The following is a 25,881-nucleotide window of genomic DNA, read 5'->3' on the forward strand; positions in this document are numbered from 1 at the left end:
CTATGCGCCGGGTCCGGGACATTTCAGCGCTGAGCTGCGCTGTTGCAGCAGCGCCTTCATGATTCCCCTGACTTCCGGTCATGTGACGGTGCCGTCACATGGCCGGAAGTCAGGAGAACCTGCTGTCAGCGATTTGGACGAGCGCCAGGATTCTGCAGGGATCGCATGGGGGTAAGTATAACAAGTTTTATTTTTTTTAAAATACAATTAACTAGGAGTGGAGAGATGGGAGAAGCACGTGTGTGTGTGTGTATGTGTGTGTGGGGGGGGAGATGGGAGATGCACATGTGTGTGTGTGGGGGGGGAGATGGGAGATGCACATGTGTGTGGGGGGGGGAGATGGGAGATGCACATGTGTGTGTGTGGGGGGGGAGATGGGAGATGCACATGTGTGTGGGGGGGAGATGGGAGATGCACATGTGTGTGGGGGGGGAGATGGGAGATGCACGTGTGTGGGGGGGGGAGATGGCAGATGCACGTGTGTGGGGGGGGAGATGGGAGATGCACATGTGTGTGGGGGGGGAGATGGGAGATGCACATGTATGTGGGGGGGGAGATGGGAGATGCACATGTATGTGGGGGGGGAGATGGGAGATGCACATGTGTGTGGGGGGGGGAGATGGGAGATGCACATGTGTGTAGGGGGGGAGATGGGAGATGCACATGTGTGTGTGGGGGGGATGGGAGATGCACATGTGTGTGGGGGGGGGATGGGAGATGCACATGTGGGGGGGATGGGAGATGCACATGTGGGGGGGGATGGGAGATGCACATGTGTGTGGGGGGGGAGATGGGAGATGCACGTGTGTGGGGGGGGGGAGATGGGAGATGCACATGTGTGGGGGAGATGGGAGATGCACATGTGTGGGGGGGAGATGGGAGATGCACATGTGTGGGGGGGGGAGATGGGAGATGCACATGTGGGGGGAGATGAGAGAGGTGCACATGTGGTGGAGGGGGATGAGAGAGGGGCACATGTGGGGGAGGGGGATGAGAGAGGGGCACATGTGGGGGAGGGGGATGAGAGAGGGGCACATGTGGGGGGGAGGGGGTGAGAGAGGGGCACATGGAGGGGGATGAGAGCTGCACATGGGGGGGTTTGAGAGCTGCACATGGGGGAATTGGGAGTAGGGGGATAATGAGCTGCACATAACGAATGTGGGGTGGGGGAGAGTAAATGATAAATGATGATGGGGTGGGGAGAGCACGGACATGATATAATGAATTGGGGCAGGGGGTGCATGTAAATATTGAATGCGGGGAGCAGGAAGTATAGAGTAGGGGGCGTTGCGGATGCAGGAGTGTGACTGGTAACAAATTGGCGGAAAGAGTAGAGGTTCTAATTAAATTATATATTAAGTGCCTATTTACAGTTAATGGGGGCACAGTGGTGGATTACAATTTATATTTGGAATGGTAGGTTGCCTAATAACTAACCATATATTGATGGTGGATGCACGTCTGTATTCAGCTGCGTAATGTAGAAGTTGGGGAATGTGCTCTAGATAACTGTGTTATTTTATGCAGAGACGAGTCCTGGCTGGAAGACGTGATGGCGGTCTGTGCTGGATGAAGGAGAAAAGCGAAGATGAAGGACTTCACCTAGAGACGTCACCGGTGAGTCAGTCTATTACATGTACACTGTGTATAATGTCACTGGTGATCACTGTATTACCTGTACACTGACACTATATACAGAGCTCCTGTGTATAATGTCACTGGTGATCACTGTATTACCTGTACACTGACACTATATACAGAGCTCCTGCGTATAATTTCACTGGTGATCACTGTATTACCTGTACACTGACACTATATACAGAGCTCCTGTGTATAATGTCACTGGTGATCCCTGTATTACCTGTACACTGACACTATATACAGAGCTCCTGTGTATAATGTCACTGATGATCACTGTATTACCTGTACACTATATACAGAGCTCCTGTGTATAATGTCACTGTATTACCTGTACACTGACACTATATACAGAGCTCCTGTGTATAATTTCACTGGTGATCACTAGATTACCTGGACACTTACGTTATACATACCATGTATAGAGCTCCCGTGTATAATGACACTTATGGTAATATTAGTAATGTGGTGGTAATATTAGTAATGTAGTGGTAATATGTGGTCTGGTCATGGTGTGGCAGTTTTTCTCCCTTCTGTGTGGTATTATTCGGTCACTATGTTGTGGTAATATGTGGTCTGGTCATGGTGTGGCGGTATTCCCTGTATGTGGTATTATTGGTCATTTAAAAAAAAAATGTATATGACACATTCCCTTAAAGAAAACTAAATAAAAATATATCTAAAAAGAGTATTGGATATTTTAAGAAAATTTTAATAGGTTAGAGTAGGGCCCGCCCAGAAGAGTCTACCTTATCGTGGTGGCGGCTTTAAAAATCTTTTGGCCAAAACAAAAGCTGATGGCTATGTATGTGGCGCCGTCACATGGCCGAACGTCAGGAGAACCTGGTGGCAGCGACGTGGACGAGCGCCAGGATTCTGCAGGGATTGCATGGGGGTAAGTATAACAAGTTTTATTTTTTTTAAATACAATTAATTAACTAGGAGTGGGGGGAATCAGAGATGCACGGGGGGGATGAGAGATGCACATGGGGGGGGGGTGAGAGATGCACATGGGGGGGTGAGAGATGCACATGGGGGGGTGAGAGATGCACATGGGGGGGTGAGAGATGCACATGGGGGGGTGAGAGATGCACATGGGGGGGATGAGAGATGCACATGGGGGGGATGAGAGATGCACATGGGGGGGTGAGAGATGCACGGGGGGTGAGAGCTGCACATGGGTGGGATGAGAGCTGCACATGGGGGGGTGAGAGATGCACATGGGGGGTTATGTTTACATAACTTTGTTGCCTTATGAAGGGCAGGGGGGGCCCCCCAAAATTTCTTGCACAGGGGCCCACTACAGTCTGTGTCCGCCCCTGTGTCACACAGCACATGGCCAGATAAGGTTGCAAAATGTTAAAATTACATTTCCCGGTGAATGCATTTGTCACAGTTGAAAGCAATACAAAAGTGCAAAAACGCATAAAAAATGCTACTTGTGAACATAGCCCATGGTGTGGAGGAGTATTTTTGTTTTTGGTTATTTATTTGACCTTATACACAAGTCTTTACCCTGGAAAAGAAATTCCTTAACATATTTCACAGGAAAAAAGTTTCAGTTTAGTTTTTGAACGTTTTATTGTGAGCCCGTAAAAGTGGCTTAATACCTCTGACCACGTTGTTGACAGCAGTGACCTGGGGGTCAGAAATGCTTCCTGGGGCGATCCCCATGCTGTCCCCATGTCATTTGAGCACTGTCACTATCGTTTTGAGCACTTGTTAGGCTTTTAAAAGACTGCCGGGGGTGCCACCGCAAAAATGCTCGGGTCTCCCATAGACTAACATTGGGCTCGTTGCTCGGGTCGAGCACCCGCGTATCAATGCGAGCTCGGCCCGAGCTTCGAGCACCCGAGCATTTTAGTGCTCGATCAACACTAGTCACAAGGAAAAGGTTCTCAATAATGCCATAATAATTTTCCCAAAAACAGCCTTAAACCCACAAGCAGGCACATGAAAAAATATAATAACAGACCGTCCTGGTTGAAATCACTTACCCATATGGAGCCGTAGTGAAAGCACCACCACCAAAGACAACCCCGACACGCATTTCGCACTTTTGCTAGATTTCTCAAGGGGAAGAAGAAGCACAGCACCTCCTTCAAAACGCGTCAGTTTTTGTGGCCCATCCCAGGTCCTATAGCTCTCCAACAGTGACATCACTCTTTCTGCATGCCCCCATTCTCCGTGCGCTGTGAGCGGCGAGCGCAGGGGCGGACTGGCCCACCGTAGGATCGGGAAAACCCCCGGTGGGCCCCGGGTCCCGATGGGCCCCGGGTCCCAATGGGCACGCCCCCAAGCCCCGCCCCCTACCCTCCCTGGGCCCTGAACAGAGGGCCCCCCCGATTCGCTAATCATATCGGCAGAACTGCCGATATGATTAGTGATGGGCCCTTTGCAGCGGCAAAGCAGGGAGAGCGATCTCCCTGCTCTGCCTGCTGCCACATTGCCCCTCTGCCTCCTCTGCACGGCGCGTGCGCAGGAGGTCAGTCTCAGGGCTCCCGCCATATGTTGATCGCCAACCAGATAAAACAAGGCAGCTGGGGGCTGGGATTCGCAGCATGGTAAGGCCCAAGCGTTCTTGGCCCCCCACGCTGAAAATCGCAGCCAGCAGCCACCTGTGAAAATGGAGCATTCATCATAGCACCATTTCCAGGTGCTTTACCCGGATCTTCCAGCTGCCCTGGTGGTGAGTGGCACCCTGGGTAATAATAGGGTTAGTACCAGGCCAGCTTTGTATTATCAGCTGGTACTAAGCCCGAAATTCATGGTGTCACACCAAATTAGACATAGCCACCATGAATTTCTAGTAAACAGAAAAAAAAAAGACAGAAATTTTTTTTCATTAAAAATAAAACACATTTAGGTAAACTCCATCTTTATTAAAGAAAAATCCTCACTCCAACGTAATCCATAGGTCTTCTGTCTTCAGCTCTGCTACATCTTTGCCATCAGACAAATATGTCTGCTGACAGATGAGCAGGCACAGAATGACACTGGAGCACTGTTACTGTGTAGTGCCGCACTATGTTGCTTTTTTGTCATTTCATGTAGTGTAGATGTTAAGGGGACGGTTGCAAACAACTTTATTAAATAATGGAAAGCAACCGAACCCGGGGTCCGCGATGCAGTCAGGTGGACTGCGGCCGAACACCTTCCGGGTGAGAAGGTAAAACAACCAACTGAAATAACAATCCCCTCCATGTTACTGCAACCGGAACGGGAATAGGGATTCGCACTATCTCCGTTAACTGCACGGGAGATGTGCGATAAATAAAGTAACTGTAGCCCTGTTTACTGCACAGGAACAGCAGACGCTAGGATGCGTGTGTGACTCACGCTGGCGAATACGTGCTCCCAGCCGGCGTGCTACCGGACTGAGGAGTATCTCTCCACGTGGCTTACAGGCGGTACCGGGAAAAGGGTGTCTGCAAACTGCTCGGGGTATCAGAGCCAGACTGTCAGATGAAGCTACCTGCCTATTTCATCTAAGCCTGCCTATTTCCACTAAACCTGCCTGCCTGAAACTAAAGCACACGTGGAGCCCAAAAGACCAAGCGTCCACACAACACCATCACAGCTCAATGATCAGAGCGCGCCGCCATGTTTGTGGGCGGGCTATTTAAAGATTAAGCCTTACCCACCGTGGCACTATTGGTGACGTCACCCGCGATCAATCAGGCGGTGCCAGGTCACCGGATCAGCTGACTCCCAAACCACCAATCACGGTCCGCCATGTCACGGGCATGCTCAGTACAGAGAATCCTGGACTTAGGCTTTAGCAGCCCTGTTTCCCTCCGCAACCTATCCTTCATGTTGCTAGGAATAAAGACCTGAGAGACAAGCTGTACATCTCGTGCACCAGCTAGGCATTGGGACTGATGATGATGCTGAGCAGCATCATCCCCAGCTGGACAGGAATGGGAGACCACAGACTCCACTGATGTTTCTGAACCCATTTCATATCCTGATGCCTAACAGTAGAAGTCTTGGGAAAAGTGTGGATTGTGCTCTGGAAGTGATCAGTTATAGCTAAATATGATATTTTGTGCAGAGATAAATCCTGCATAGAAGATGTGATATATCGGTCTGTGGCAGATAAAGAACTTGTGAGTATGTGTATTACCTATACCTGCACACTGACACTATATACAGAGCTCCTGTGTATAATATCAATGGTGATCATTGCATTACCTGTACACTGACACTATATACAGAGCTTCTGTGTATAATGTCACTGGTGATGACTGTATAACCTGTACACTATATACAGAGCGCCTGTGTATAATGTCACTGGTGATCACTGTATAACCTTTACACTGACCTATTATACAGAGCTTTTTTACATTTTTATTATTTTAGTATTATTTGTCACTATGTGGTGGCATTATGTGCTTTGGTCATGACATGATGATATTTGTCCCTTGTATATGGTATTATTCGGTCACTATGTGGTGGTAATATGTGGTCTGGTCACGGTGTGGTAGTATTTCGGCCTTCTATCTGGTAATATTGGTCTTGGTAGTGTGGATTGTGGTTGGTCATTTGTTTTACCTGATATCAATAAGGGGAAACCTCTTTATTTCCAATAGATATTAAATACTTGGATGTTTAACCTCTCCCTGTCCTGTAAATATTACACAGCAGCAGAGATGCAGTTACAGAGGTTCACCAGAGAAAGCAAGTTGACATTTGGTGAGATTTTCACCTCTGTATTTATAAGACAAAACCAGGAGTGGGTGAGAAATGCATAAAACATTACCTCTGATTGCTCCACTCCTGGTTTTGTCTTATAAATACTGAGGTAAAAATCTCACCAAATACTCAAAGTGCCACAATCTTCTGACAGTGTGGATTCCACCAATAAATAAGTGATCACCTTCCCAACCTGTGCATCGCTGATAACTTGTTTTCACCATTAAAAACCCATTAATGCAAACTACAGTAATTGTACATCGCATTTCTGGTGAGCGCACAGTGATGGGCAGGAGCCGCCAACATAATGGGTATAACGGCTAACAGGTATTTGCAAATAGCTGAAGGGTGGATTGGCCCGGGTGGGTTGGCCCGGGTGGGCCCCTGGAGTCAATTTCCCTGGTGGGCCCCAGACACCCCAGTCCGGCGCTAGGCGAGCGGCAGAACTTCCGGCCGGAGTATGCCACGATTAGCGCGCCTCCTGGCAAGCACGGTGAGAGGACATTTTCGGGAGGACACTCCCGCATGACACCCCAGAAACAGGATGCAATCTTGGACTCAAGCACCACGCAGGAGGTCGGTCCAAACCACACAAGCATCACGCAGGAGGACAGACCAAACCACACAGGTACTCCAGCACTAGGGTTCCACCCAATTTTGATATTCATTACCTTTGACTGTACTAAGTCCGCGGTCTTGTGCTGGTGCTCTGTCCCTGAAGCAAGCTACCCCCACCTATGTCCTTCATCCTCCTGGGTATACTCACTTGAACTATAGGAGGGGTCCACTTGTCAAGAGCACCACTCTGAATACAGGAGCCTGGACATTTTTTCATCTTGTGAAAAGTGAAAGCAACTCGTGGGCAGCTTTTAATATTCATAGACGCTGGGGTTCATTTCTATGCTCTAGATGTAAGCGCGGCAGTACACCCTATTATTATTAAAATCTCTGTATCTAGCACTTCCTCCAATGCTTGTGCCTCCTCCACATCATGTAGGGCCTCCACCTGCGCCCTCAACCTCTGCCTTAATGAGACACACATGTCACGGGTGTGTCGCCACGAAGATCGTCGCGACTACACAGCCTGACTTCTCGCAGCTGAGTTTTTGGTGCTTTGTGTTTTGGTAGTGAGGGAGTTAATTCTCTCCCTCTGTGCTTGACGAGGCTCTGCCTCGCCCAGCTGCAGTTAATGCTGCTGGATTGGGATTCCTTCAAATACCTGCTGGTCTTATAGGGAAGTTGTCGGTGAAAGCATTTCTTGCAGACCTACAGAGCGGATCGTTGTTTGGTGGAGTTCGGAGCGAATAGTATACGGTGTGGTTTCTTCCCTTCCTCCCTTTATCATTTATCTCCTAACCTGTTGTTGTTCCCTCTGTAATTGTGGTGTGAGTTTTTTTGTATGCAAGGTGGTTTTTGGTTTTCCCCTTGTACTGTCTCGTTTGTCTAGTACTGTGTTTTGGGCATTTTCTATCCTGTTCCCCATTGTTGTGATTGGGGTCCTTCTCAGGACTAGATTACAGAGGTTCAGGGATATTCAGGAGTTTAGGGTTACGCTGGCGGCCTGGACCTCTGTACCATTAACAGTACCTCCAGGTTGAGGGATTTGTCAGGGCCCCTGTTTAGGGTCAGCTCAGGCCCCCAACTCCTGTACGTTGAGACAGCGTGACAAAAAAAAAAAAAAAAATCTCTCCAGCCACCATGGATCCAGTAGCCAGTCTAGCTCGGCAGTTGCAGAGTTTGTCCATGGAGCTGGCGGACGTTAAGTCCAAGGTTTTGTATCCCCAGGAGCAAGCCGGACCAGAAACTAAAGTAGCTCTCCCTGACAGGTTCACTGGGGGGCGGGACAAGTTTTTTGTTTTCCGGGAGGCATGCATGTTGTACTTTCGGCTGCGGCCTCGGTCATCGGGGAGTGAGGAGCAAAGGGTGGGAATTGTCATCTCGCTCCTACAAGGGGACCCACAATCTTGGGCGTTCTCTCTTCCCCCGGGCTCTCCGGCTCTCCGGCTCTCCGGTCAGTGGATGGATTTTTCTCTGCTCTGGGTCTTGTATATGATGACCCGGATCGGATCTCCCTTGCTGAATCTAAGTTACGTAGGATCCACCAGGGAGATTGTCTGGCGGAGGAATTCTGTTCGGAGTTCCGTAGGTGGGCCACGGACACCCAGTGGAATGACCCGGCTCTTAGGAGCCAGTTTTGTCAAGGGTTATCTGACAAATTAAAGGATGTGTTGGCACAGTATGATCCTCCCGCCTCACTGGAAGCCGCTATGGCCCTTGCTATTCGCATTGACAGACGGCTTCGGGAGAGGTGCGGGATAACTCCGTTCCCTGTGATGACTCCACCTCCTACAAGGTCCCCTCATATGGAGGTTCCCCTGGTCAGTCCAGAGGAGCCTATGCAGTTAGGAGGGACATCATTCCGGGGGAGGGGACCGGCGGTGCGCCACAAGACTGGAAGGTGCTTCTTCTGCGGGAGAAAGGGACATTTTATTGGGGGGTGTCCATCCCGTCCTTTGCAGAGTAAAGAGTCGTCGGAAAACTGCTGATCCCAGGTTGTGTGTTGGACGGCAATCTGGGAGTAGGTATTTCGTCCCTAGGTTCGTCTCAGTTTCTCGTGCCGGCGGAGGTGGTGGTGGGTACGGGAACTGAGAGGATATCTGTTCTTCTAGATAGTGGGGCCGGGACTAATCTGGTGGACGCTCGGTTTGCCCGGGTTCAAGGTATGCTATTGAATATGTTGGCTAAACCCGTTCCCATATTTTCGATCGACGCCAGGCCTCTCGGTCAGGGAATTTTTTTGCAAGTGGTGCATAACGTAAATCTTCAAGTGGGGGCGATACATAAAGAACTGTTGTCTTGTTACGTGTTGGAGGGTCTTCCCACTCCTATTGTGTTGGGCCTTCCTTGGTTAACTAAGCATAATCCGGTTATTAATTGGCAATCCAGGGAGATAAGCCAATGGAGTGAATTCTGTAATAAAAACTGCATGAATACGGTCATCGGCTTTTCATCCTCAGACCAATGGTCAGACGGAACGTCTGAACCAGAATTTGGAGACATATCTCCGGTGTTTTGTGTCAGAGAACCAGGAGGACTGGGCTTCTTTCTTACCTCTGGCGGAGTTTGCTCTTAATAATAGGCGGAGCGAGTCCACTGGTAAGTCCCCGTTTTTTGAGGCATATGGTTTTCACCCCCAGTTTTGTACTTTCAGTAGAGGGGTCTCTTCAGGGGGTTCCTTAGGAGGAACGATTTTCGTCATCACTCGCTTCAGTGTGGAGAGGGGTACTGAATAATCTGAGTACTATGGGGAACCGATACAAACGTATGGCTGATAGGAGGAGAGTGTCTGGTCCGGACCTAAGTGTGAACGATCGGGTATGGTTGTCTACTAAGAATATAAAACTCAAGGTTCCCTCCTGGAAACTGGGTCCCAGGTTCATCGGGTCGTACAGGATCAGTTCTATAATTAATCCGGTGGCATTCCATCTTGACCTCCCCCCTACGTTTAAAATTCATAATGTGTTCCACAGATCTTTGCTTAAGAGGTATGTGGCGCCAATGATACCGTCACCTTTACCTCCTCCTCCAGTGGTGGTCAATGGAAATTTGGAGTTTCAGGTATCGAAAGTCATCGATTCACGTTTTAGTCACCGGTCCCTTCAGTACCTGGTTCATTGGAAAGGGTATGGTCCTGAGGAGAGAATGTGGGTTCCTGCGTCAGATATTAACGCAGACCGGTTAATTCGGGCCTTCCACACGACACACCCGGATAAACCTGGCCCTGAGGGTCCGGAGGCCCCTCGTAGAAGGGGGGGTACTGTCACGGGTGTGTCGCCACGAAGATCGTCGCGACTACACAGCCTGACTTCTCACAGCTGAGTTTTTGGTGCTTTGTGTTTTGGTAGTGAGGGAGTTAATTCTCTCCCTCTGTGCTTGACGAGGCTCTGCCTCGCCCAGCTGCAGTTAATGCTGCTGGATTGGGATTCCTTCAAATACCTGCTGGTCTGATAGGGAAGTTGTCGGTGAAAGCATTTCTTGCAGACCTACAGAGCGGATCGTTGTTTGGTGGAGTTCGGAGCGAAGAGTATACGGTGTGGTTTCTTCCCTTCCTCCCTTTATCATTTATCTCCTAACCTGTTGTTGTTCCCTCTGTAATTGTGGTGTGAGTTTTTTGTATGCAAGGTGGTTTTTGGTTTTCCCCTTGTACTGTCTCGTTTGTCTAGTACTGTGTTTTGGGCATTTTCTATCCTGTTCCCCATTGTGATCGGGGTCCTTCTCAGGACTAGATTACAGAGGTTCAGGGATATTCAGGAGTTTAGGGTTACGCTGGTGGCCTGGACCTCTGTACCATTAACAGTACCTCCAGGTTGAGGGATTTGTCAGGGCCCCTGTTTAGGGTCAGCTCAGGCCCCTGACCTCCTGTACGTTGAGACAGCGTGACAACACATTCCAACAGTGCAGATAGACCCCCCCCCCCACCTCCGTACTGCGCAGCCAGTGCTCACCGCAGTCAGGCAGTGTTAAAATTAATATGCCTTGGAGATCGCAGTCATACAGCTGAAGAGTTGCGGGCAGCTCTCCAGGCCAAGTTTGCACAATGGCTGTCTCCACTGAACCTGGAGCAATGGAAGGCCGTGTGTGATAATGGTGCAAACCTGGTGTCAGCCCTACATCGGGGTAATCTCACACACGTGCCTTGCATGGCTCACATCCTCAACCTAATAGTACAGCAATTTTTCTGCACTATACCGGCCTAGATGCGCTGATGTGGAAGCCGCGGTCTTTGTGTGCTCACTTCCACCATTCGCGGAGGAGGAAGCAGAAGGGCTAACAATATCTCTAAGTTCCGGGCTGTCATGACACAGGCGGTTGCCATGGGAGTGTGGACTACAGTGATCAGGGGAGCTCATGGTACCAGACAAACTGTTTGTGAAGGTGCAGGAGCCAAGGAACAAATGGAGGAGTATAAGGAGGAAGAATTGATTGGCGCGAGATGAAGAGGATGATGATCCCCTCTTTGTTGTCCGTGGTTGACAGGAGGGGACGGAGGAAGCAAGCTTGAGTATTATCCTGCCACCAAAACACTATAGCTTTGTACCTCATGAAAGAGACCGACCCATGATTGTCTTCTTACAACACTATCTGCAATATGATTGTTGTCTGTATTGTTAAGATTAGAAATAGTGCTGACTACTGGGTTGCCACTCTGTTCAATCCATGGTACAAGATTAAATTTTACCAGATGCTAGCCCCCCTGGAAAGGGATGTGCCAATGCTGGAGTATCAAAACACACTTGAAGACAATCTTGTGAGTGGTTTTCCCCAAGACAGCAGTGAGACACAGTGTGCATCACAGTTATAGACTTTCAACCCCGGGAACGTTGAATCATCAACGCAAAAACATTACTGGCCTTGCAGCACTGGGGTCCTGCATTCCATCCGACCAAGGACAACATCTGCAAGGAGTTTGTATGTTCATCTCGTCTTTGCTCGGGTTTCCTTCGGGTACTAATTTTTCTTCCCACACTCCAAAGACAGACTGATAGGAAATTTAGATTGTGAGCCCCAATGGGGACAGTGCCACTAATGTCTGTAAAGTGCTGTGGAATTAATGGCGCTATATGGGTAAAATAAATGTAAAAAAAAAAATCATATGAGTGTTTTCACTCCTTTTTTAGACCAGACCATGCACCTGCACAACAGAGCACAAGTCTAACACGTAGTGAATGACTGGAGAAGTTGGTGCAAAAGTACCTCGAGCTCAATAACAATCCCATGGGGGGTTTGGACCCTTTTGAATTTTGGCCTAGAAAAATTGAAGCATGCCTTGAGCTCGCCTGTCAAGCCTTAGAAGCTTTGTCATGGGCGGTAGCCAGCGTTCTCTCAGAACGTATCTTCAGTGCTGCTGGTGTGTTTATGGAGAGGCACATCTGGTTGTCCCCTCCCCTGAAAGTGTAGACCACCTAACTTTCATCAAGATGATCAAGTCATGGATCTCCAATACCTTTTGCACCCCAGTCCCCCAGTCGTAGACCGGGAAGACTAGGTGATTGTGTACTTTTTAGTGTGCTGCATTGATCTTGCGTAATTGCAGTCTATGACACCTTTAGCGTGGCTTCTGTGCCTGTTGTTGCTAGTACTCCTGATGTTACTGAAAAATTTTTGAAATGTGCTGACTCCAAGTTGGGTCTCCATCTGATGGGTTGCCTGTAGTGGAAGGGGTGTTAGAGTCCCATTATACTATTTCTACTATGGGGAAATTGATAATGTCTGTAAAGCACTATGGAATTATTGGCGCTATATAAGTGAATAAAATAAATAAATAGAAATTGATTCTACTTTAGTGGTATCTGCCCATAATTGTTGGAAATGTTTGGTCTCCAAGTTCGGTCTCCTTCATGTGTGTTGCCTGAATTTGGCAGAGCTCTCAGAGCACAAGGTCTACACTTGTCACTCATCCACCAGTTACTGATCAAAGTTTAAGTTAGAAATGCTGCTCCAAGCCCTGTCCAATGCTGAAATGTGTCATGGTTTCAAGACCATGCTGTTAGCGCAACCAATTTAGATTCTTAAATGTGGACTCCTGGCTGTAGCACAATAGTAGCACAAAATAATTAAAAGCTGAAATGTGGCCAAGTTTCTGTGGCATGGTAGTAACAGGAAAAAAATAGAATTCATCATGTGAACCACTGCATGGAGCAAAATATCAGCACAAATTAAAAGATGAAATGTAGCCTGCTTTAGGTAGCATGGCAGTAAGAAAATCAATTTCGATTTTATAATGTGTACCCCTGTATGGATAAGAATATCAGCACCAAAAAAATTCAAGCTGAGATGTGGCCTGCTTTATCATGTTACTAACAGAAGAAATTATTATTTTTTTACTGTGAAAGCGGCCTGTATACAATATGCTTCATCCAAAAAATTTCAAACTGAGATCTTCCCTGCTCTATCACATTACTAACAGTAGAAATTATTTTTTTTACTGTGGATGAGTCCTGCATACAATAGAATATATGGTGCAAACAATTTCAAACTGAGATCTGGCCTGCTGTATCACCTTAGTAACAGAAAAAATTAGATTTTTTTTACTCTGAACGAGCTCTGCAAACAGCTGAATTTCACCACCAGAAAATTAGAAGCTGAGATATGGCATGCTGTATCACATTAGTAGCAGAAAAAAATAGATTTTCAAAGGTGTACTCGTTCATGGAGCACAATAGAAGCAGTGCACAACAGAGTTCTATGCTGAAATGTGCCCTGCTGTCTTTGTCTGGACCTCACTAATAGCACAAAAAAATGCTGGAAGGTTGAATTCCCAGCCACACAGGACCCTATCTATCTAAACTATCTGACTTCGAAGTAACCACCTAGCTAACTAACTAAAATTTCTCAGTATCCAGGAGCAGCGTCAGGAGCATCCTCTCTAAGCTGTTATATTGACAAAATGGCACTAAAACAACATGACCGCTCTTTATATAGAGAGGGACATGTGATTTCAGCAGCTAATCGCACAAGCCCTTGTGTCTGGACATTGTGGATGGTTACTGCTCCCTGATTGGGTTGCTGCAATTTGCAAACTTTAAGTTAGGAAAAAAAATTTGATTACCTCTGACCTCTCCCCACAACCTCAGCAAGAACGTCCACCCACTCATCATGCAGCACCACTATCCTAGCCAAAGTGCTGAAAATACTGTAGTGTAAAAGCAATTTTTTACGGATTTTAAGTAAAAACGCTGAGGTGTCCGATGTGCAACATTCATGCTGAATTTGAAATTGGCAAAAGTTTTTCGAACATGTTCGCTCATCTCTATTCAGGAGTATAAAGATCTCAATAAGAAATGTAAAGAAGAAATCAAGCTAGCAAAGTTACCTACAGAGAAATAAATTGCCAATGACATTAAAATAAATCCCAAAATATTTTATAAATACAGGAGCATCTCACTAAATTAGAATATCATCAAAAAATTTAATTTATTTCAGTTCTTCAATACAAAAAGTGAAACTCATGTATTATATAGAGTCATTACAAACAGAGTGATCTATTTCAAGCGTTTATTTCTGTTAATGTTGATGATTATGGCTTACAGCCAATGAAAACACAGAAGTCATTATCTCAGTAAATTGAAATAATTAACAAAAAACACCTACAAAGGCTTTTAAAAGGTCCTTTAGTCTGTTTCAGTAGGCTCCACAATCACGGGGAAGACTGCTGACTTGACATATGTCCAGAAGGCAGTCACTGACACACTCCATAAGGTCCCAGAGTTCCAATTTTCATTTAGAAATCAAGGTCCCAGACTCTGGAGGAAGAGTGGAGAAGCACACAATTCAAGCTGCTTGAGGTCTAGTTTGAAGTTTCCACAATTAGTGATGGTTTGGGGAGCCATGTCATCTGCTGGTGTAGGTCCACTGTGTTTTATCAAGACCAAAGTCAGTGCAGCAGTCTACCAGGAAATTTTAGAGCACTGCATAATTTCTTCTGCTGACAAGCTTTCTGAAGATGGAAATTTCACTCTCCAGCAGGACTTGGCACCTGTCCACACTGCCAAAAGTACCAATACCTGGTTTACAAACCACGGTATCACTGTGCTTGATTGGCCAGCAAACTTGCCTGACCTTAACCCCATAGAGAATCTATGAGGTATTGTCAAGAGTAAGATGAGAGACACCAGACCCAACAATGCAGACGAGCTGAAAGCTGCTATCAAAGCAAGCTGGGCTTCCATAACACCTCAGCAGTGCCACAGGCTGATCACCTCCATGCCACGCTGCATTGATGTAGTAACTGATGCCAAAGGAGCCCCGACCAAGTATTGGGTGCATTTACTGAACATACATTTCGGATTTTAAAAACATTTTTCAAGCTGTTAAAAAGTATTCTATTTTACTGAGTTAATTACTTTTGTGTTTTCATTGGCTGTAAGCCATAATCATCAACATTAACAGAAATAAACACTTGAAATAGATCACGCTGCTTGTAATGACTTTATTTAATATATGAGTTTCACTTTTCACATTGAAGAACTGAAATAAATTAACTTTTTGATGATCTTCTAATTTAGTGAGATGCACCTGTACATCAATGCCAAAAAGAAAAAAACAGATGGTATCAGTCCCTATTATAGTTTTATAAATTATTATAAATTACAGAGGACAAAGAAAAGGCTGAGATATTAAACAGGCATTTTTCATCTGTGTTCACCAATGAACTGACTGTTCCAGGGATCATTCAACAAGGCAAAAATCTAAGTTCACCACCTGATATAAGTCGTTTAACGCAGGAAGAAGTATGCCTGCTTCTGAGCAAATTAAACATTGACTGATCCCTCGGCCTAGATGGCATTCATCCACAGATACTGAGGGAATTGAGCTCAGTAATTGACAAACCACTGTATCTCATATTCTTAGACTCTCTTCCAACAGGGTTGGTGCCACAGGATTGGAAGGATGGCTCACGTGGTACCGAAATTCAAGAAAAGTAAGAAGGTGGATCCAGGCAACTACCATCCAGTAAGCTTGACATCACTAATGTGCAAAGTTTTTGAGGGCATTATAAGAGATGAACTGCAGAAATATATTGCACAGAATAATATGATAAATGACAACCACCATGGATTCTTGAAGAATAAGTAATGTCTATCTAACTTGTTGGGTTTCTATGAGGAGGTGAGTTAAATCTGGATGTTGGTAATGCAGCTGATGTGATTTATCTGGACTTTGCAAAGACATTTGATACTGTACCACATAACAGCCTTATACTGAAGCTACAGAAGTAGGGACTAGAGGAAACGATATGCAGATGGGTAAGGAATTGGCTAAATGACAGGAAACAAAGAGTCATCATTAGTGATGAACGAGCACTAAAATGCTTGGGTACTCATTACTCGGGTTGAGCCAATCGTAATGCTCGGGTGCACAACCCGAGTAACGAGTATAATGGAAGTCAATGGGAAACTCAAGCATTTTTCCGGCAGCCCCCCCTTAGGTCTGGTGAAAGTCTAATTGGTCAAATAGATGGAAACAGCACTGAAATTACATGGGAACAACATGAGGAAGACCCCTGGAAGCATCTTTTAATCCCAGGTCGCTGCTGTGAACAATGTTGTCAAAGTATTATGCCACTTTTACAGACTGACAATAAAACATACAAAAATGAAGACAAAATGGATTTTCCTGGAAAAAATGTTAAGAAACATGATTTGTATATAAGGCAAAATAAATAAATGCTCTTCCACACCTTGGGCTATGTTCACACACTTTTGCTGCATGTTTGCATGCTCACATTGCTTTCAATGGTGAAAAATACATTCACCAGTAAATGTAATTTTAACATTTTACTAACTTATCAGGCCATGTGGTGCATGATCAGACACATCCTGTTTCATTTGTGAAGGAGAGACTCTGAAAGTCCCTTTTTCTTTTCAGGGCCATCAGGCGGCCCTCACTATTTATAGAGTGCCATCAGAAGGCCCTTACTATTGTTAGAGGGCCAGCAGCTACTGCAATATAATGTATCCATCTGAGGTGGTCAAATTTTCTTTTTCATATATATTCTGTAAAGTTTCAAAACTGGATTTCCAGCAGCTGGGCCTCACAATTTATAGAGTGTCACCAGGCGGCCTCCACTATTTTTAGTGGGTCAGCAGGCATCTTGTGGACAGATGAGACCAAGATAGAGCATTTTGGTAAAGCACATCATTCAACTGTTTACTGTAAATGGAATGCGGCCTACAAATAAAATAACACAGTAATTATGGTCAAATATGGTGGAGATTCAAAGATATTTAGGGGTTGTTTTGCAGCCTCTGGCACTGGGTGGCTTAGCTGTGTGAAAGGCATCATGAAATGTGAAGATTATCAAAGGATTTTGGGTCGCAATGTAGTGCCCAGTGTCATAAAGCTGGATTTGCATCCTAGGTAATTGGTCTTCCAGCAGGACAATGACCCCAAACATACTTCAAGAAGCACCCAGAAATGGATGGAAACAAAGCACTGCAGGGTTCTGAAGTGCTAATTCCAGCTCCAGTAGCATTAAGTCTCCCACCACTACCTCTTAAATATAGAAGCTACAGAGAAACTGCGAATGACACATTAAATCAGTACATTTTGTTAACTTTGATGAATTTCTGTCAACTATGATAAATTTTTGTCAATTTTGATGAATTTTGATCAACTTTTATGAATGTCAGTCAACTTTGATGAATTTAGGCCACCTTTGATGAATCTGTCAACTTTGATTACAGCCATTGTCACACACGACCATGCCCGCTTGTAGGTTCAAGAAACCACTGTAGCAAGTGGGGGTAACCCTGATTGAACCAGGGCCCACAATCCTCAGCATTGGTAGCATGTGTTCCATCCCAGAGTCCGACGAGGTCACGGCTTTCACATAATTCACCCAGTGAACCGTTAGGGAAATGTAGCATCCCTGGCCACAAGCACTTGTCCACGTGTCCGTTGTTAAGTTGACCTTCCCAAGGAACTGCGTTCATGAGGGCACGGGTAATGTTCTGGGACACATGCTTGTGTAAGGCGGGGATGGCACACCAGGAGAAATAGTGGCGGCTGGGGACCAAGTACCGAGGGACTACCGCCGCCATGAGGATGCGGAAAGCTTTAGTCTCCACAAGCCCAAAGGCAACATTTACAGCGAAAGCAGTCTAGAAATGTGGCAGTTTAGTATTGTGGCCTGTGGGTAGGTGGCTGCGAATTTCCGCTTGCATTCTAAGGACTGGGGTAGGCACAACTGAATGCTGAACTGTGACAAGGCTGTGGACATGTTTGCTGACAGTGGTGGTTGCAAGTGTGTAATTACAGGTACAGGGTGAGAGGCATCTTCGCCTGTGTCATGGACAGGGGATAGGCAGGCAACGTTCAACAGGGGAAGAGGCAGTGGTGTCATCATATATATTGTAAGATGGCCGACGGACAGGTCCTTAACGGGAGATATGTATCACCAAGGTTGGTAGTTTCGGTGATGTGAAACCGGAAAAGTATGCTCCAGCACGTATAGTGCTGAGAGGGTTAATAGGGCGTATCAGCGCCAGTTTTTACGAGCAGTCATAAGAGATGGGTGGGAGTGGCTGCTCACATATCACCACCCCAGGGCGTGGTTTGTTGTAAATAAAATGGAGGCCAAGTGTCGCATTTGGTGTCTGTTTCTGGGGACGTGTGGATCTCCAGTGTGTTGGTCTGTGTTAAGGCCTTGAGAACTGGACACTGATCTGTAGCGGGTGAATCCGCACCATTTCATGGACATTTTGCTTTGTGTTTTCCCTTTGTGCCTGAAAAGGCTGTATTTTTGTTTGCCTATGCTAAGCGGTTTATGAAGTCCGAATAAACCTGCCTGAAACTTTTTATGAAAACATTTCGTGTTCCTACCTGAACCGCGGCAGAATGAGTACCAAACCCCTGCAATATGCAGATATAGGGCTTATTCACGAGTTCAACAAGGCACGTGGCAGCAGTGTTTTTATCATCAGAAGTAATCCTGGGAGAAGGGATAGCTAGAGCACCCTGGGTAATCCAACAACAGAGTCGTGACATACGAGTTGTATAGAGTGCATCAGATTGGCATATGTGAGTTGTGTAGAGTGCATCAGGTTGGCATATGTCAGTTGTGTAACGTATATCAGGTTGGCATACATGAGTTGCTTAGAGTGCATCAGGGTGGCATATGCAGGTTGTGTAGAGTGCATCAAGTTGGCATACTAAGTTGTATTAAGTGCATCAGCTTGGCATATGTGAGTTGTGCAAGTCAGAAATAAATTTAGTAGTCCATGAATGAGTGGTACAGTTTGAAACATTCTTTTATACAAAGGCCAGGTTTGTTGGGGTAGGTGTCACATTGATAAGTCCAGTCCTTTTTTATTCCCCTTCTGTAAGACACTCAGCACTTTTTTCGCAGCCTTCCTTTCTTTGAAATTTGAGGTACCTCACCTGGGAAATGTTCCCCTGGTACGGGCACCTTCAGTTCCAGAAGTACCGGGGCCCCCTACTTCCTGACTTCCAAATATTATGGCCTTGATCACTACCTCCTGGAACTGAAGGAATGTGCCGGTCTGGCCTGCACATCATGATAGCACGTAAGCGTTTCAAAATGCCATCTGTACGATGTGCACGGCCAGCTTCTTATACCACACCTTAGCTTACTGCATGGTACTGTAGGGCTGGAGGACTTAATCAGACAGATCAACTCCCCCATATTTTTATTGTACCCCAGGACACAGTCTGGTTTGTTGTCCTGTGTAGAGGTAGATCGTGCAGCTGTGGGGGTGCTGCCAACATCATGTATGGTGGTCAAGAAAAGGACATTCCTCTTGTCGTTGTACTTAACCACAAGCATGTTGTTGTTACATTGGTCTCTCCTCTCACCCTTTCTGAGCAGCTGCCCAATTAGTGACCTTGGGAGTATTCTCTGATTTTTACACTCAGTACTGCATTGTCACAGTGTGACTGTGGAATAGCAAATGGGCTCTTATACTATCTCTAAGGCTAGTGGTCCCTAAATATCCCTGCTGCCAGGATTTCCCCTGATGGTGGGGAAAATCTGGGTCTCTCTTCTCACTAGGCTCCTGAATAGCACTAATCTATTAAGTGTATGGTGAGAACACAAACAAGACAGACAGGGCAAAACAGAAGCACAGTCACACTGCACTTTCACAGGGAAAAACACTAAGGAACAAAATAGTGTAGAGCCGGGGAGGCAATAAAATAACATAGATGACGCGCCCCCTGGGCCTGTGTTGTGCAGGGGAATACCCGGAGCCGGATCGCTGGGGGTTGTAGTCTCCGTGGCGCTGACCCGGTCCGTGCCCAGGGTGGTCAATTCAATGGCAGTCCTAATGTAATAACAAATGTCCGACTAAGCCACCTGTGGATTGCGGTCAGTGAGGACAGCCGCTGCGCTGCAGACCGCTGAGGCTGATGTTGTATGCGCAGCCAAGTATGGAATAACTCCCCACGGGAGAAGTATTGCCTCAGGGCAGCTAGTGTGGATGGTGAGAGTGATGGTGTGAGCGTCCCAGTACTGATGGTGCTGGTGCGGCGATGAAACACAGAGACGTGTGGTTGCAGTTTCCAATGCTTTACTCACAGTTGTGGTCCGAGTCACTTCTGCAGGGAATGACTGCCCAAGCCGTGCTGCGTCCACCAGGCAAGGGGCTCGACCAACTCCCAGGCAATTCCAGAGCGTGGCACAGGGCTCCCTTCTCTGGCCGTCCTCACCAGTGACCCACCTTTGTCCAGCTCCCTCGGGCCTTCTCTTGGCGAAACCTATCTCCGGTTTCCCTGACCCTATGTGGTTTGCTTTCCTGGTGGATGCAGTGAGGGGTCGCACCAAGATGTGGTCACAACCTCCGGTCTTTGGCTGAGGAATCTGTTGCCTCCACCAATTTGGGTTCCGGTACCCTGCTCTGCCAACCCTTCACCCGCAATCTCCTGGGCCTTTGGGGTTCCTTCTACCTTCGTGTCTCTGGGCCTTTCTCTGTGTTCCTGTTCCTTGTTTCCTTTCTTACTTCCTTTGCTGTTCCTTCTCCTCTCTCTCTCTTGCTCCGGCCTCCTGACAAGGCCTGCCCGTGGAGCAGAGCCCCTGGAGCAGCTCTTCTCCCTGTCACTTCTCCTCCTGACTGGACTGACTACTGTCCTAAGATGGTGCCCACCTTATATACCTCCTTCTAACACTCGAGCCCAGGTGACTAGCAACCAATGGGCTCCTACCTATGCCCAGAGACCCACCCCTATCTGCTCCTACACCACTGGGTTTTCCTCCCCCTCCCCACTCCAGCCAGAGACAGAAGATGTCGTGCCTGCATTTCTGTGGGAGCACCGTTGAGCTGTCCCTCGGAAATGGGGTGTGTGTGGTGCATGCAGCCTAACGAGTCCTGGTCCACACTCCATCCTTACCCGGGAGTGGAATATCACACCTCTGGTTTGAGGTGCAATACCCCTGTAGCAGCCGAGCCCTCGGGGTGCTACATAGACACCAAGGGAAAAAGGAAAGGCTTCACCAAACACTGGAATAACCACCTGCTAACCAGGATGAGTCCACTGTCCGCCTCTCCAGACCAGGATAGACTAATTATAGCTGGCATTACCTGGATAGGAAAGCCAGCATATATAGAAGGAGAGCAGACATGACTGGTTCTCCCACAGCATGTAACTAAAGGGGATTAACAACCTTAGCCCAGCAAAGATTTAACTCTGGCTAACCTGCCTAGGTGCTGCAGCTCTTTGAGTCTTTGAGTCGATGCCTGAGTCACCCTATGCTGATGATAGCTATCAATGGAGATAGAAGGGAGAGTGTAAAAATCTGTGAATATCACAGACCTTGTCGCCGCCATGGCAGTTGGTGATACTTGCAAAAACCTTCTTGTCACATGCTGCAGTAGGTCTGGCAGAGAGGGACTTGAAGAGTGGGATGCTGGTATAAAAGTTATCTACGTAGAGGTGATAACGTTGATCCAGCAATGGGTGCACCAAATCCCATGCAATTTTCCCACTCACTCCAAGGACAGGGGGGCTTTCAGGGGGTTAAATCCAGGCGTCCTTCCCTTCATGAATCCTAAATCTGTGGGTGTACCCTGAGGTACTCTTGCACAGTTTCTAGAGTTTAATTCTGTACCTGGCCCTCTTACTGGGCAGGTAGTGTCAGAATTTGAGCCTCCCCTTGAAATTTATTAGGGACTCATCCATGCAAATGTCCCTTTGAGGAATGTACACCTCAGCAAACTTGAAGTGATCAATGACAAGCCGAACTTTGAAAAGTTGGTCAAAGTTGGGGTGATCATGGGGAGGACACTGTGCATTATTGCTGTAATAAAAAAAATTGTGGATGGCCTCAAAGCGTTTATGGGTCATAGCAATGCGGAACACTGGAGTGTTATATAAAACATCAACACGCCAATATTGTCGAAGTTCTGGCTTCTTCGCTATCTCCATGTGAAGAACGAGGCCTCAAATCTTCCTCATTTCTACTGTATCTATGGGAGTCCAGTTAGAAAATGAAGAAGATTTGTTTTGAGACAAAAATTGTTGGGCATATACATTTGTATGGGCCTCCATGAAGTTTACAAAATCCTCAGGGAAAAAGACTTTGAAAAAGTTGATTTCTGTGAGGCCAGTAGTATCAAAATTGGAATCCTGATTGTGCCACAAAATCAGGTACCTGTGGCTCATAATTTTCTGGGATTGAGGTCCATAGGGGGTTACTAACAGTGGGAACTGGCTCATTTGCTGCCCTGGTGCATCTGCGTGGCGGTTCGGTATCACTTGAGGAAGAGGAGGAGGAAAAATAAAGGATGGTGGCATCCTCTCACTAACTATCAGTGTCAGAGGCTAGGAAAGGAAGTCATTTGCCTCCTTGGCTGAATACTGTGTTTGGTATGAATGGGACATTTTTTCATGTGTATGGTGTGTGTATAAAATAACCAAATTTTATTCAAGTGTGTGTGAGTGTTTGGTGTAAGCTTTTTTTTATTTATTAGAACAGAAGAAAGAGAATAAAAAAAAGAAGAAAAGAATCTAGAAAGAAAAAGAATATAAAAATTTGGTAAAATAAAAAAAACAAACTTACTAAATGGACGTCAGTAAAAAAAATTACTGAGTGCGCGTAACTATCCGACACTTACCCTGACTATATTCAGTAAAAAATACCGTAGTAGACGCTGATTACTACACTTTTACTGTCCTCAATCTAGCCCTGTCAACTAATCTAAATTATTTTTATTTGATTCTTTTTTCATACTTTTTGAAGAAAAAAAAACAGGCATCACTAATCACGTAGATCGCACGCATGGATGTGGTGCAAAAGAGGGGAAAAAAATTCCTGACCAAAAGCGAGCACAAATGCTGATCAGTGATGCGTGTCACAGAACAGCGGCTGCAGGACGCACTCACGGAGGTGGTGCAAAGGACGGGGGGAAATGACCAGGAAAAAAAAGAAAAAAGTTCTGGCAAAAGACAGTACAGATGCTGGTCAGTAATGTGCATCACTGATCAGCGGTCCAGTAGCTGCAGGATGCACAGAGGTAGGACAGGAAAAAAAAGTCCTGGACTAAAGCAAGCATGGATGCTGATCAGTGATGTGCGTCACAGATCAGCACTCGAAGGCTGCAGGACACATGAAAAAAATGACAAAAAACTAGAGATCAAGTACTGATTGGCGATCAAGTAGTGATCAGCACTCGGCAGCAGAAGGGGGGTGGAGATGGGGTTAAGGAGAGGATGGAAAGGTGTAAAGGGGGAGAGTGGATTAGAAAAAGCAGGAGCAGATTAGGAATGGATCAGGAATGTCTTCTTTCTTCTAACAGCAGCAGGACAAGTAGTGAAGGCACAAGTTTCAAAAAGTCTGTGGACCACAAGGTCTGGCAGATAAGCAGCAGAACGACACAGTGACCACTCTGCAATGTCTCCAAACCGGAATGAGGCGGTGCAGAGTGGTCACTGTGAGGTCAGACCTCGTCTCTGCTTACTGATTAGTGCAATCGGACATCATCAACCAATCGCCCCAATCAGTGCTGGGGCTGGTGACGTTGCTGTTGCTAAGCTCCAGCCTATAAACTATGCTGTTATAGCACCGATCATGGCTGGATTTCAGTGTTTCAGGCATTTCCAGAATTGAACAGCCAATCACAGCGATTGTAGTTGTGGTGGGGCGACGAAACCCCCCATAGCAAAGAGCTTCATGTGATCACCGTTCCTCTGGTGCCACATTTTCATCAAGACGTATCCATATGTTCAAGGTCGGGAACCCCTTCCCAACCAGGTTGTATTGATATGACGTATCAGCATATTCGGCAGAATTAATTTCAGCCTATTGGTTCAGCCCTCCACAACAAGGTCTCTTATGTGGTCCCTTGGGAAAATTAATTGCACACCTGTGATTTACAGGGTCACTTTAAAGAAGTTGTACTATTCCAAAGACCCTGTCCATATAGCCTACTAGGGCACACTAAGAAACTCCATCTCTGACAATGAAAATTCTATGAGACAACCTTTTTACTTTCCCGTACTTCTCGCTGGCTAATGTAGCATTATTTTTTAATACACTTAGTTTTCACATGTGCTTAACCCCTTATGTTTTGCTTACTTCTATTTGCACATTTAATTTCATTGTTAATACTTATACAGTATACTACTTTAGTTGTAAATCACTTACAGTATAAACTTATTATTTACTTACCAACGAAACACTTGTCCTTTTTTATTTTTAAGAGGGACGCTATATAATGAATTGAACAAGCAGAAAATTTGTCATTATTGTACTGGTTTCCATCCATGGCATAAGGAAACATCAAATAATTTCCATTGGGACTGGAATCAGTGAAGTTTGCACATTCATCACCTTTGTCATGCTGAAAATAAAACATGCCAGGAATAATAATTGGCAAAGGACATTTACATTAGAAAAGTTATGTACTATAGAAACTGTAGAACTTTTATCAAATGACAGTAAATTCTGGCTTCTTTGTTGTACTGGGATCTGCCGCAACTGGCATGTTAAGGAGAAACAGAAATACGCTGTTGCCAGACGCTTTTGACAGAGTCCCATCTCCTGCAGGAAGACCGGATTTGGCATGTTAATATTCAATATACACAACCTTTTTTTCCATCAACATTTGATGTAGGTGGAGAGACAATTCAGGAGGCCCTCATGCATATAAGATACTTGACCGACCCCACTGATATCAATAGCTAATTCCTTCAAGGGGTTGTCTGGACATACTGGAAGCATTGATGACCTATCCACCTACAGTATCTGGTTGCTATACTTGGAATGGAGCTTTGCTCATAGATCTGTTCAAGGTTTTTACATCTGACTGGAGCCAAACAAATTATCAGCTAATTGAAGGAAGTTCCGTGTGTCAGACACCAATCAATCTACTATTGATGACCTATCCTGATTTTTCCGCAGCGTTTATGCTGCGTACAAAAATCCGCAGCATGTCATTTAATTTTGCGGAAGCGCAGCGGAACTCCCGCCATTGACTTGCATTGAGACGCATAGAAACCGCGACTGTACATTTGTACAAGCGGCTTCTATGCGTCTCTATGTGCGGATGGTACCCAGTTCTGGAGGAGAGAAGACTCTCATCCAGACCTGGGTACCATTGTACCTGTAAAAAAAGAATAAAATAACAAATAAAGTTTATAGTCACCTGTCTGGCGGCTTGTCTCTGAATGCCGCCATCGCTTGAGGACCTGCGGTGACGTCACAGTCATGTGACCGCAGGCCCTTCACCGCTCTGTCTCGCGAGATGCCGGCAGCCAGGAACCAGACAGTAACGAGCGCTGCAGCCACGCCGGGGCCTCGGGGGTGAGTATAGCTTTATTTGTTTTAATTTTTACGGTTCACACTGTATAAATCCATGCCGTTTGCATGGATTTATATAGTGTGACCTAGTTGTCAAGCACTTTCCAAGTGATGCTATCGCCTGGAAAGCGCTTGTCAATCTGCTTGCAGAAACGCATGTGGATCCACATGTATTCTGCAGGAAAAACGCATGCACAATCTGCATGTGTTTTTTTCTGCCAGGGAGATGCAGA

The 25,881-nt window shown here is 46.2% G+C and overlaps 1 protein-coding gene across 3 annotated transcripts in view; it reads right to left on the reverse strand.

Moving 5' to 3' along the window:
* LOC141149036 (disintegrin and metalloproteinase domain-containing protein 10-like) overlaps window positions 1-25,881 on the reverse strand; it is a 258,254-nt gene that overhangs the window by 82,804 nt on the left and 149,569 nt on the right. For all 3 annotated transcript variants that reach the window (XR_012245373.1, XM_073636861.1, XM_073636860.1), the window contains one exon: window positions 24,518-24,689. Coding sequence is in view for 2 of the 3 variants with exons in the window: in XM_073636861.1 (XP_073492962.1) it covers window positions 24,518-24,689 (172 nt within the window). In the remaining variant the exon portion in view is untranslated. The remainder of the gene's footprint in view (window positions 1-24,517; window positions 24,690-25,881) is intronic.

The sequence above is a fragment of the Phyllobates terribilis genome, unplaced genomic scaffold (assembly GCF_046119375.1).
Source record: "Phyllobates terribilis strain yellow unplaced genomic scaffold, ASM4611937v1 Scaffold_1__5_contigs__length_1240528914, whole genome shotgun sequence".
NCBI lineage: Eukaryota > Metazoa > Chordata > Amphibia > Anura > Dendrobatidae > Phyllobates > Phyllobates terribilis.